Consider the following 12,387-nt stretch of genomic DNA (forward strand, 5'->3'; position numbering starts at 1 on the left):
AAAAAAAAAAAAAAAACAAAACAGATGAATACACTAAGTGCGGACAGGCAAGGAAGGGTATTTTTGGAATTAACATAAAGAGAAAAAGTCATGTGAATATATTAGTTGTATTTTGTTGTCTCAAAACCGCTTGAGATAATGTTAGGTAAACTTTATCAATCAATTAAAACCTATTATCTCTACTACTGACTAATAAAATTGTCACTATTTGTTAAAAATCTACGAATACGAATCTTAACAGATATTAATGCATGTAATAGATTTTAAGTCGAAAAAATTTATATTAAAGAGATGTGAGCATATAATAACAGACTATCTCGTTTGTAAGCGAGCCAGCCATGGTGTATAGTACTGAAATAATTACAAGGGTAAATAATTTACAACTATCTTTATTCTTGTCGTCCATATCTGGAACAGCCTAAATTTACTGGTAATAGATACTGTCTACTTTGACTCATTACATAGGCTCACGAGAGGTTTTCACACTTTTATACTTTTATAAATGCTTCATTCCCTTCTCAAACTAACGTGGGATCTCATCAACCTTCTTGGAGGTCCAGTGTCCTCACTAACACACGCTCTAGTATCTAGCTCTTATACTATTTGTAATAAAAAAAAATACATATTTTTTTGTCACTAAATTTTAACAATACATCTCATTTGATGGTAATTTCAACATTCTCACTCTTTCTAGCATACAACACAATCACAATGGCTAACCTCCACTTCAACTAGATATCAATCAACGACAACATTGCTGAAGAGCTTGAACTTTTGGGCATCAAGAACGAGTTTTCTTATAGAAGAGAAAGCACCCATGATCCCGACTCCGGTGAAGATGATGATGATGGTGAGATTGGTGCAATAGGTGATGGATGATTTGGGTGGCTTGTGGGTGATGTTGTACAGAAGCATTGGTAGAACAAAATCAAGAGGAATGAAGCCAATAGCACCAACTACAGCACTAATGTCTCCAAAGAATGGAAGCATTGCAGCAGAAACTCCACACATAATCATGTACATTGTACGAAGTATGATCCTTGGAATAAGGTTCCTTTTGGAAAACAACCCTTTCTTTACATCAGCTGATTGCTTCTCCATTATCTCGTATGCCACTTGTGAATAAACCTATAATTTAAGCTTCAATTTAAATTCAATGTTAAGTTCAAAAGTATTGTATTTTAGTGATTGAAGTTAGCAGACCAGGGCAATGGCTAGGAGTTGAAGAAGAACAAAAATAACAGCGAGGCCCAAGATCCAAGTGGGCGCAAGAGAAGGCCCAGTGTCGGGCATCAAGCTCTGCAAGATATTGGGGGTAGCCCTGTTCCCAAACACCCAATATCCAGACACAGCAATGGCGTAGAAGGTTAGAAATATGACGGTGTAACACATGGAAAGCCCTTTCACCATCTTGCCACTAGCCGGAGCTGCCAGAGTTGCCTGTTATGAGCTATGAATTACCTTAAATTATTCAAACTGAGTGTCACATAATCAGAAGCTGTAATGTAAAGTGTTTGAATTACTTGGATTTCAGGGAGGATTCCGTTCCCAAAAATGGCTGCTAAAATGGAGATGGATGTGAAGGCGCTGAACATCCTTGATTTTGGTGACGACTCTAAGCTGTAGTCCCTTGATCCAGCTTCTTTTCTGGTTGCTTCAATTATTGATAGATGAAACATAAGATGAGTTGATCATATTATGAAAGGAATTGCTATGCGTTTAGTACCTGCAATGATACAAGCAGTAACCACAAGAAAGGCGTAGCCCAAGCTGAGAAGCAGAGAAGCCAGATTGACATGTCTAAGAGAGTGGAAGGTTGGAAGCTGAGACAGAATTATCATTGCCCCTGTTACTATTGCTATGAACTCGTACAGTTTCATCGATCCATTTGGATAAAAGTTTGAATATAGTATCTGTATGTCACCCAAAACCACATTCAATTCTCTCCCTTTTAAGAGTTCATGACATTATAAGAATGTAATTGATACAAGAGTAAGTACTTATGACCATAAGATGAGGCTAATAACAAATGATGTTATGAAATCAAATTGTGAGATTCCATATGGGTTGGGGAGGAGAACGAAACATTCATTATAAGGGCGTGGAAACTTCTCCGTGGCAAACATGTTTTAAAACCTTCAAGAGGAAGCCCGAAAGAGAAAATTCAAAGAGGATGATATTTGCTAATGGTGAGCTTTGAACTATCACAAATGGTATCAGAGCCAGATACTAAGTGATGTGCTAGCTGAGACTCAAAAGGGGTGGACACGAGGCGGTGCACCAACAAAGATGTTGGGCCCCAAGAGGGGTGGATTAGGGGGTTCCACATCGATTGGACAAGGGAACGAGTGGAGGTGGATTGTGAGGTCTCATGTCTGCAAAGGAAAGGTTTCCACACCCTTGTAAATAAGGTTTTCGAAAGGAAAGTCCAAAAGAAGTCTAAAAAGACGGTGATCCACGTCATAAATGCTCAACTCAAGGGAACAAGGAAGCAATGTTCTCATTGGGTCACAAATTCAGACAAATTATCAATCAAAGCAATTTGACTTTTCCTATCTATTTGTCCTGTTTTAGTCTTGTTTTTGTCAGGATCAAATCAGTGGGTGAAGCTTGTAAGAATGGGTTTCATTTTGAAAAGATAAAGACAGCACAACACACGTATATACATATCTATGGGTGAGAATAAGACACACCTCAATGCACTGTCCAGCCAGCAAGATTGCTCCAATTCCCACTCCAGTATTGATAGCCGTTTGAATAAATATTACAAAGTAAAACATCCATCCAGATCCTGTTCAAAATTATTACAAATATAAGTTTAAATATATATATATAAGAATGCTACCAACCCACCCAAACTATATTTTTCTATTTTTAAAAAAGATATATAACTATAAATAGGAACTTATTTTAAAAATCAAATTTAACTAAAATGTTATTAAATGTGAGATCTTTAAAAAATCAGATTTATGGGGCTATATATATTCCACGTACAATAATTCCTCTTTCCACCACTCATGTTACTATCTTCAAATATCATTCAAGCCATTAAATTCTCATAAATATATATACAGTATAATATATAATATATATATATATATATATATATATATATATTAGTTCTATGGTTCATTATGCAAGTTTGAATTATATTATCTTTTTATCACGAGATTAGATATACAAATTTTAATTTTAATTTTGCTAAACTAAGATAAATTTATATTTTATTTTATTGTTAGTAAGCACATTAGTTTGGTCTTAATTGTTGTTGTATTTTACATAAATATAAAAAAGAAATACCCAATTAAGGAAATATTAAAACTAGAATTTATTAAATAAGTTTAAAATGAAATATTAAGCAAAAAATATTTTTATAAAAATAGAATATTTTAATTCTTTTTTAGTTCACGTGTGAGTGATTATTGACTTTTTTTTAAATGAAGTCATACTATACGTTTTCTGAGTTGGCGAATATTTTAAAGTTTCTTTTTAAGAAAAAAAATTAAATAAATCTTTATTTTTTACTTCTAAAACTACATTATATATATATATATATATTAAAATTTTTAAAACAGAGAATTACAGAGAAGAAAATAGAACACGCATGCGCTGTGGTAATGATGATAGGGTTCTTAAATTAGCTAAAGAGGAATAAAGCAGTTAATTAAAAAGATACCTAATACGTCGGCGGCGAGTTCCCGGAATCGGATGTGACGGCGACCGGCCTTCTCGCAGTGATCCAGAACCTTAGACATGAGTAAATACGAATAGAAAGTCACAACCGTCATAATCGTCAAGCAGAAAATCCCTAATCCCCAACCTAGTCCACTGAACGCGTACGGCAGCGTTAGAATCGTCGGTCCGACAATCGCCGTCGTCAAATGGAATCCGGCATGCCACCATTCTCCTGTTTAATCGTCGAGCGACGGAGTAAGAAGTCATTTACTTATGAATCTCCATTTTCTATTTGAGAATGAAAAATTGAAAACAGAGACGACCGCGAAATCTTGTTCTTGGAGTTACCTTTCGATTGGAGGACGAATGCTGCTCCAGCGTCGTTTTGGCGATCGTCGTAGGAAAATAGGTCATCGGTGATCGGAGGTTGATTCACCATCGTAGTTGTCGAGTTTGGCGGGCGATGGAATCCAGGGTCGGTGGAGAAGGCAAGGCGAAAGTGAAATGGAAACTGCCGGCATGGCTTGCAAATGATATTTATAGAAGTCAAGCATAGTCATAATAATAAATACATGCCTTTTTAAGTTCCTTTTTTTTTTTCAATTTATTTTGCCATTTATCTAAAATATATATATATATATATATATATATATATATATATATATTTATGGTTTCTATTTTTTTTAGGGTTTCTATATATAAATACAATAGTCACACACGTTTTTTGTGTTCTTTTATTTTTAAAAAAATATCGGGTATTATAAGTTTAGTCTAGTTTTGTCTAGTTCGATATGGTTCAAATCCATTCGATTTAGTTTTGGTCTAGTTCTAGTTTAAAAACTTACTTCACATTTAAAAATACATGAATAAAAAATTAAAAAAAGAATATCGATAGTATATGCTTAATTAAAAATCAAATAATTATCTTTAGTCTCGTTCAATAACTCCATTATTATCATCCTCCATAAAATTAAAAAAAAAAATCAATTGAATTCAAAAAGTTAATTATTATTATTGTTTTTTTTTTTGGGTGAAAAGATGAAAGTTGTAGGTAAAGGTCAAGAAAACACCACAAATCATCACAATCATTCAAATGTCATAAAAGAAATTTGATTCACACAAGTGGTTGTAGCCATCAATGGAGTTTTATATTAAAAATAAAATAAAATGCTTAAAATCATGTGAAAAAGAATGATAATTTTAGTCAATGATGACGACCTTCTTCAGTCATCACATGTTTGAATATTTTGGTATTGTACCCATCATAAAAAGACCCAAAATCAGTCAGAACTTTCTCATTCAGATTACGATGGAACAAATACTAATTTCATAAAGAAAAACCTAGCACTGAATTATGCCAACAATCTAACAGCTAGAGAAGAAATCAATTGGATGAACAAACAAGATTAGCTGCTGCTAATCAAAATCAGTCATTTGTTAGTGACTGTTCAAATAACACTTGAACAGAGAAAAAACACTTAACTAATTAATTCTTTTTCTCAGGCTTTCTCCTCCTCCTCACCCTTTGTTGTTTCAGCAACAGTTTTGTTGTATTCCTCCACTTCCTTTTTGTAAGCTTCCATGGCTTCTGCAGCTTTGTCATTCCATATTTTTCTCTCCCCTTCACTTAGTTCCTATTCTCCTCAAAGTAATGAACAAAAACAGACCATTTATCAGCACCAACCATAATGTTCTTACAGTACTAACAGAAAGAAGATGGCAGCAAGTTCAAACCTTCCATTTCACTGAAATCAGGGCATTGACTGTGGAGTTGTTCACTCCAGGCTTCTCCTCCATTACAACTTTCCTTGCTTCTTTGCTGCAATTGACACAAGAAACAAGTTCAGTAACAAGGTTCTCCAAATGCAATTCTCCTGTTTGAAGGGTGTTTTGATTTTGTTTTACCTGAACAAGATGTAAGAGGATGCAGGCTTCTTAGGCTTGTTAGGATCAACGTTTTTCTTCCCTTCCTTCTTCTTCTTCTGGCGTTCCTCCTTTGTTTTCTGTAATAGATCATACAGACGTCTCAAATCAATGGATAGTCGAAATATTATAGTGCGGTCAAGATATGACACACAATTAGTCTTTTACCTTTATAATTGTCTCAGTTTTCTCTTTCTTCTTTAGCAGTAGCAAAGCTTCATGTTTCTGAAGCTTCATTTGCTCTTCCTCTTCCTTCTTGAGGTTTGCTGCTTCTTCCTCCTTTTTCTGCTTGTAAGTTTCCATCTCCTGCATGTATTTCTCCTTTTTCTTCTTCGCCATCTGCATGAATTCAAGAGATAATATTGGTTTTGAATGAATTATTTATAAAAAATCTGTTTTAGGTCTTGAATTTCGATGCATGCTGACCTCTTCATAGGGACCTCTTTGCTCCTCTGTCATGTTCTTCCACTCCCCTCCTGTTATCTTAGCTACCTGAATGGAGAAGGCAGTGGACATGAAAATTGGACTGCTAAAGCAAATAGAAGCCCCAACACAAACACATTGAAACCAAAATTTGAGAATCGAAAGCAAATCTAACCTCTAGGACATTCTTGTTCTCAGCAAAAAGGGATCCACGCCTCTCATTTGAGAAGAGGAAAAACGCCGACATCGGTTGCTTGGGCTTCAGTGGATCTCTCTCTTTCCTAAGAGACATTTTATCAAACATTAGCAAAGCACTTCCACAGAAAGAATAGAGATAAAATCGTACTACTTACTTCTTCTTCTTGTTATCCTTCTCTGCTTCCTCTTTGAATTGGAGGTATTGATCAAGCAACTCCATGGCTGTCTTCTGCTTCTGCTCCTCTTCTAACAGCTTCATCGCCTCAGTCTCACGCTTCTCTTTAGAAGTGATTTGTAAATAGGCTTCTTTCTCTGCCTGATACCTTTCCTCATATGGCTTCTTCTCCTCTGCAGTAACACTCTTCCATTTTGCCCCCAAAATGTTAGAGATTTCTTTGAACTCCGCCTCTGGATTCTCCTTCTTGATCTGCGTCGGAGAACACAAGCCAGAAATGTAAATTTCAAAAGTAATTTCGACAGTGATAATAATCAGGAATTATGAGAAGTATAACATACCTCATTCCACTGATCTTTGCACCACAATATGTAAGGTGGAGAGGGCCGCTTCTTTTCTGAGCACTTCTTCTTCTCTTTCTTCTCTTGCTCCTTGTCTTTCAAAATTTGAATCATAGGGAAGTTCTAATCAAGAATGAAAAATATTCAACAATCAGAAATCAAAACCAAACCAGATCTGACGATTTCTTTCCGAAATACTAATTAATTCCAGCTATATCGAACATAAAATTAACAATTTCTTGTTCATTTCTAGGTATACGAATAATCAGAAAGAAAAACACAAAATTAAGAAACAAACCATATTAGGTTTGAATTCCTTCAATTTCTGCAGCTTCTTCAATTCGATCTGGAGCTTCTCCTGTTCTTTATCCCTCGTTTTAAGCTCTTCATCCTTCTGCTTAAGCATCTCATCCTTTTCTTTCAAAAGCTCCTCAGTCTTCTCCTTATCGAGCCTCAATTGTTGTAGCATGTCCTGCATTTCCTGCAAATCTTTATCGAAGGACTGCTTCGCCGGCTGCTTCTTCTGCGCAGCTTTCGGCTTCGGTTGATTCTGAGAGAGGTTCTCCTCTTCCGACGGCTGCGTTACCTTCGTGACCATAGATTGAGATTCCTCCGGTGACGAGTTTTTGTCCTTGAGAGCCTTCCGGCTGTTTCTAGGTTTCTTCGTCCGTCCGACGGGCTCGCCGGTGACCAGAACTTCAGCAGTGGCGGAACTGGCCATTGAAGATAGAAGAGAGAGACAGATAGGGTTTGAAGGCGAAATTTGAAAATCTTGCAGAGACGAGGGTGGGGTTTTTATATAGGGGGAAAAAAGCCCAACGGTCGGATTTGTCTATTTTTCAAAATTCAAATGAATTACTGACATTGAGGACTTGTTTTGAAATCCGGCGTCTCAAATTCGCTCGATCGTTGGTGAAGTGTTTTTTTTTTAAGAAAAAAAAATTATATATTGAATTTTATTTAGGAAATGAACGCACATGGAAATAAATTTTAAAAATTAGATTTAAATACATTTAAGTCATTTTTAAGTATTTTTTAGACAAAAATCAATTTATATCTCTTAATTTTAAAATTATATCAATTTAAATCATAAATTTTTATAAATATATTAATTTAACCTCCATTTTATCCCGTTTGTTCAAATTTAACTCCAATAAATTAATTTCCGACATTTAATTTAATAATTGTCACAAAACAAACTTTTTATTAACAATTAACAATATGTGTCTAAGGTTAAAAAATGAATTTTTTTTAAGAATTAAGAATCAAAGAACTAAAAAAATAAATAAATTAAAAACTCTATTTGAATCATTCTTATTATATATCTAAAAACATATCCATGTAAATTTGAGTAATCGTATTAATAAAGACAAACCTAGCCTTTTATTTTAACAAAATAAATAGAACAAGACGACAGAGAAAGAATAGAGAAAGAAGGTTCGGGAGTTTACTGTGAAAGAAGAAATAGGGACAATAGCTTTCCGAGAGGAAATGAATGAAATCCTTCACCTATTTATTCTTAAGGAAGTCAAGAAAGACGAAAGCAAGATAAGATGAGAAGAAGAAGAAAGAACGAGAAAAAGAAAGAAGAGCCTATTCAATCAGGGAAGGTTCTAGAGAGAAGCTGGTAGTTTACGAGCGGAATGAATTTCTTTTTTATGCAAAAAAAAGATTTCAGTTGCTACAATGATATGACCAATATAACATATCTTGACTGGTTGGCTTTTTAGATCCAGATAATGCGAGGGGCGAAGCAACCCGACAGTATAGGAGAGGAATTAGAATCATTCCGTTTATTAGGTGAACAATAGGTTCCAGGCCGGATGGATCCATCTCTTTCCTCTTCCTGCTGTCCCCACGAGGCTCATTCACCTTCCCTTTCTCTTTAATTCTTGTGAGTTATTCAACAAAAACTATTCTTTCAGTCAGGATTCATTCCTGTTTATGAACTGAACTATCCTGATACTTCACGAACCTCTATTCCCCTATTTCTTCCGGGGACGAGACGAGGTGAGATACTACGATCACGTACATACTGCCCTTCGGCATTATAAGAACCCAGAACATGCACGGAAGGTTGTTGCAACCGTTCTTGTATTCACTAATTATGAGGTCGCACATCGATTGAAGAAGAAGAGAATGAAACATTCTTTATAAGTATATGGAAACTTCTCTCTAGTAGACACGTTTTAAAATCGTAAGACTGACAGTGATACATAAGATGTCAAAACAGACAATATCTACTAACGATGAGCTTCAACTATACACTAACAAAATGTATGAACGCCTACACTTTATGTGTCACACTTGAGTGTTCTTGGTACTTTCATCCCAAACCCACGCTTCACCTTCGAAATGCTGTGTTTTCAAAAACTGTTGAAGGTCAAATGGTTTATACTTTGGAATGATAAGAAGCTGAGAAAAAACGTTATGAAAGCAATGAACTTACGTTGGGGCGAGTTTTCCCAGATTGTGCAACACTTTCCCAGTATCTTCATCCACAACTCTTCCCGAGATGTCGATTCTATAAAGCTTGCTTGGAGTAGTGGGCAACCCTCTGCTAGAAAGCAGCTCCAAATCCCTTTTGTGAAGCTCTCTGCCATTCACAAAGATTTCAGTGTTTCCAGCAGCACAGTTCCTTGACAATGGATAGGTGAACTCGTCGATGAACGGCTGAATGATGAGCATAGAAGAAGGGAGTTGGTTAACATACTTGATATTCATAACTTAGAGCTATTAAACCATTGGATTGGCACTCACAGGAATGATGCCAAGACATGGATGCCCCATTACGCCCCAGAATCCAGCTTGATAATCATACCTGGTAGCCACAATTAAAGGGGGGAAACCACGATGTTAAGCCAGGTAAAATCATTGAAACAAGACGAAGGAATGAATCCGAGAGTTCTTTATAAGGGTGTGGAAACCTCTCCCTATTAGACGTGTTTTAAAAACCTTGAGAGAGCCCAAAAGAGAATGCCTAAAGAGGACAATATTTGCTATGGCTTAGGCTGTTACTAATGGTATCAGAGCCAAACACCGGGTGGTGTGCCAGCGTCCTCGCTGAGCCTTGAAAGGGGTGGATTGTGAGTGTGGAAATCTCTCCCCAGTAGGCGTGTTTTAAAAATTTTGAGTGAAAGTTCGAAAGGGAAAGTCTAAAGAGGATAATATCAGCTAGCGGTGAACTAGAAACTTACCAATAATCTCCGGGAAGAATGGGTCCAGCTTGCTTTTCAGCCTTTTTGACTACATGAGCTGGTAAAGGCTGCCCATTAACTGAAACAACAGGCTTTCCATTATCCGGAATTTCACTTGATCTTGAGAAATCTCTCAAGTTGTACCTGCTGAGACCCACAAAAAAGGTGTCTGATTCTTGACTGTTTTTGATCTTGCTTTGATCTTCCACTTCTTCTTTGCTTGTTTCCACAAAATCTTGAGAAACATGAATGTTCGAATAATCCTCAAACGATACGTCCAACTCGATCGGCTCGGCGTTGCCGTCTATCACAGTATTCTGCTTATTTTCATCACCTCCCTCTCTGTAATTGCTAGCTTTCTGATAAGAAGTGCTATCAGAATTCTCCTTGGAAACATCTTTTGAAGGCAGGTCAGCTGAGTCGTTGAGAAGGCTTGGTTCACATTTTATAGCTGGGGTGGTCTTCAATGAAGTTTGCTCCTGCTTGTTGTGGTCAGTACTGATGAACTTGTGACCAGAATCATCAGAGCTTTCTAAGGAGTTGGTGGCATTGACAGCTCGTTTGGGGGAACCATCATCAAGAGAAACTTCTTTGAGCTTGGATTCCGATGGAACGCTAACAACAAGCCTTCCGTTCTCGACTCGTACAACGATGACAACCGAACAAGCACCACATTGTAGTTTCTGCCAATCCATTTGCAACTTATAAAGCTTTCTTGGCAGTTTAAGCAATTCCAAGCAACTAACACATACAATGAAAGGGGCACCACCTGCAATGGCATCACAAGAATTTCCATTTCTTTGCAAAAGTGGAGCCTTTCTTGGTTGAACCAGACCGTAACCATCAGTCCCTGAACTAAACTCACTAGACTGTCTCGAGTGTGGAAAACGACCAGCACGTCGCAGATCAGACGCCTCGAGCCCAATTGGAATAGCATTCTCATTGTAATAAGCACTCATTTTGATTGGCTCTTTTGGATGTAAGAACTCCTCACTATTTCTCTGGTAATGAGAGCCATGGCTCAGCTGTTGGCTCTTTGTTGAAGGCTGCATTGGAACATTGTAAGTAGGCCGACCGTAGTACTGATTGGCTGGAGCTCTCACATCACAAGACATAATAATTTGGTCTTTCAACTCATCCAACCTTCTAAGCAGCTCAGCTGGATTTGGGTTCAAACCTTCAAAGTTAGAACTTGAAGGTCTGTCAGCAACAGCCATAGAGTTCCTAGAGTACCTTGTATATGCATCTCTTTCAACTTTTCGATGCTCGAAACTCGCCCGGCTTCTTGCTGCTCCTATACGAGTACGATACGGTGCTGTACTTGGATAATCCAAATCATAAACGTTCACATCTTGTTCAAGATTACATCGACCAACCCAATTCTTGATATATTGATCTCCAAACCTCTGGATTGGCCAAACTCCATTAGTTTCCTTCCCAACTTTCATCTCATAATCATTTATATCCTCTCTATCATTTGTTCTAATTGGGCTGTTGCTGAAAACAGTCCTTTTAGAGCTCGGACTGCCCCACTCAGTGTCAGAAGCAGCACCTAAACTACTGCCTTGTTCTGATAAGGACTCATAATTTTCACTGCTCATACAATCATTTTTCTCATTTAGGGGAACTTTGCTCTTTGCTGCACCATCAAAGTTGTGATAAAATTTTAAACTCACCCAAGTGTTCACAAAGTCGACTTAAAAACCTTTTTAAGCACTTAAATATCTAGGCATAAGAGAGTCCCATGGTCTACTACATCATCCAAAAACAGAGCATTTTTCCAACACAAATGTAACCACAACAGAGCACAAGCATAACTTATAATTTGACAAATAACATAACTAGTGGAGCTAAAAATTCCTCAGCAGCCAAAACAAGAGAGATTAAAAAGGAACAAAGCAAGTATTCATACCTCTAAGAACAGCCCCACAGCCACCACACTGATAAACAGGGGGCTCCGAGGGCTCAGGCAAGAGATTCTCGCATTTGGGACAACGAACTACTCGAACTTTCTGGTCACCAGACATAATTCAGAACCCAAGAGAAGATCAAACTTAGAAATTCTTCAAACCCATTAAAGAGAAGAAACAATCAAACAATCCCAAATCCGGAAATCAATGAATAAAAAGAAAAAAAACTCTTCAGCCCATTAACAAACTCGAGAACAATTTCCAAAATCACAAACCCACAATAAATTTCAACACAAAGAACTTAGAAGTTCATACAAATACAAATACAAATACAAATGCAAATTCCCAGTAGCTTAAAAGAGGAACAGAATGGACTTTTCATAAGAGAGAGAGCAATTCAACTCAACTGATCATTTGGAAATTGTCCATATGAGCAGATGGCCAAATTAAGGCTTGAAGATACCAACGCGGTTATCTCAAATCTCTCAACATGAACTGTGAAAGCAACGGAGGAAGATAAAACGCCATCGTTTTCACGAAACGAC

At 36.9% G+C, this 12,387-nt stretch overlaps 4 protein-coding genes across 8 annotated transcripts in view; 1 reads left to right on the forward strand and 3 right to left on the reverse strand.

Moving 5' to 3' along the window:
* The window catches only part of LOC111447275 (ethylene-responsive transcription factor ERF061-like), a 22,570-nt gene extending 19,915 nt beyond the window's left edge, over positions 1–2,655 (forward strand). The window contains exon 3 of the mRNA XM_023086336.1: positions 2,645–2,655. The gene's annotated coding sequence lies outside the window, so the exon portion shown is untranslated. The remainder of the gene's footprint in view (positions 1–2,644) is intronic.
* The window catches only part of LOC111447268 (probable GABA transporter 2), an 11,730-nt gene extending 7,496 nt beyond the window's left edge, over positions 1–4,234 (reverse strand). The window contains exons 1-7 of one of the 3 annotated variants that reach the window (XR_002711236.1): positions 4,024–4,233; positions 3,677–3,907; positions 2,694–2,791; positions 1,727–1,913; positions 1,524–1,654; positions 1,204–1,440; positions 601–1,128 (exon numbers count right to left, since the gene is read on the reverse strand). Coding sequence is in view for 2 of the 3 variants with exons in the window: in XM_023086324.1 (XP_022942092.1) it covers positions 739–1,128; positions 1,204–1,440; positions 1,524–1,654; positions 1,727–1,913; positions 2,694–2,791; positions 3,677–3,907; positions 4,024–4,114 (1,365 nt within the window). In the remaining variant the exon portion in view is untranslated. Of the gene's footprint in view, positions 1–371; positions 1,129–1,203; positions 1,441–1,523; positions 1,655–1,726; positions 1,914–2,693; positions 2,792–3,676; positions 3,908–4,023 lie in introns of those variants that run through there. The other 2 variants (XM_023086325.1, XM_023086324.1) reach the window with 2 other exon arrangements.
* A 644-nt stretch (positions 4,235–4,878) lies between these two features.
* On the reverse strand, positions 4,879–7,506 carry LOC111447782 (high mobility group B protein 6-like). Its single transcript, XM_023087118.1, has 9 exons — positions 7,034–7,506; positions 6,736–6,858; positions 6,375–6,646; positions 6,197–6,302; positions 6,025–6,090; positions 5,767–5,937; positions 5,581–5,678; positions 5,410–5,494; positions 4,879–5,309 (listed from the first exon to the last, which is right to left on the reverse strand). Exons 1-9 carry the CDS (start codon positions 7,454–7,456, stop codon positions 5,175–5,177), a joined length of 1,479 nt encoding a protein of 492 aa, XP_022942886.1. The 5' UTR covers positions 7,457–7,506; the 3' UTR covers positions 4,879–5,174.
* Positions 7,507–8,871: 1,365 nt separating this feature from the next.
* On the reverse strand, positions 8,872–12,348 carry LOC111447780. Of its 3 annotated transcripts, XM_023087117.1 has the most exons (6): positions 12,250–12,348; positions 11,845–11,944; positions 9,933–11,571; positions 9,496–9,556; positions 9,185–9,408; positions 8,872–9,093 (listed from the first exon to the last, which is right to left on the reverse strand). In XM_023087117.1, the coding sequence occupies exons 3-6, from the start codon at positions 11,531–11,533 to the stop codon at positions 9,030–9,032; spliced, it is 1,950 nt and encodes a 649-aa protein (XP_022942885.1). In that variant the 5' UTR covers positions 11,534–11,571; positions 11,845–11,944; positions 12,250–12,348; the 3' UTR covers positions 8,872–9,029. The 3 variants fall into 3 exon arrangements, with proteins under 3 accessions (XP_022942885.1, XP_022942884.1, XP_022942883.1); XM_023087116.1 differs by having other exon boundaries at positions 8,872–9,108; positions 11,845–12,328; XM_023087115.1 differs by having other exon boundaries at positions 11,845–12,327.
* Positions 12,349–12,387: the final 39 nt, after the last annotated feature.

Source organism: Cucurbita moschata, unplaced genomic scaffold (assembly GCF_002738365.1).
Source record: "Cucurbita moschata cultivar Rifu unplaced genomic scaffold, Cmos_1.0 Cmo_Scf00009, whole genome shotgun sequence".
Taxonomy (NCBI): Eukaryota; Viridiplantae; Streptophyta; class Magnoliopsida; order Cucurbitales; family Cucurbitaceae; genus Cucurbita; species Cucurbita moschata.

Excerpts from the sequence above, each read along its gene's own strand:
- LOC111447780 (XM_023087115.1), bottom strand. The coding sequence starts at position 11,959 with ATGTCTGGTGACCAGAAAGTTCGAGTAGTTCGTTGTCCCAAATGCGAG. Across the intron at positions 11,572-11,844 it reads CTGTGGGGCTGTTCTTAGAG|CAAAGAGCAAAGTTCCCCTA; the intron begins GTATGAATACTT and ends TTGATGGTGCAG. Across the intron at positions 9,409-9,495 it reads CATGTCTTGGCATCATTCCT|CCGTTCATCGACGAGTTCAC; the intron begins GTGAGTGCCAAT and ends CTCATCATTCAG.
- LOC111447782 (XM_023087118.1), bottom strand. The coding sequence starts at position 7,456 with ATGGCCAGTTCCGCCACTGCTGAAGTTCTGGTCACCGGCGAGCCCGTC. Across the intron at positions 6,647-6,735 it reads GCAAAGATCAGTGGAATGAG|ATCAAGAAGGAGAATCCAGA; the intron begins GTATGTTATACT and ends TCTCCGACGCAG. Across the intron at positions 6,303-6,374 it reads AAGGATAACAAGAAGAAGAA|GAAAGAGAGAGATCCACTGA; the intron begins GTAAGTAGTACG and ends AATGTCTCTTAG.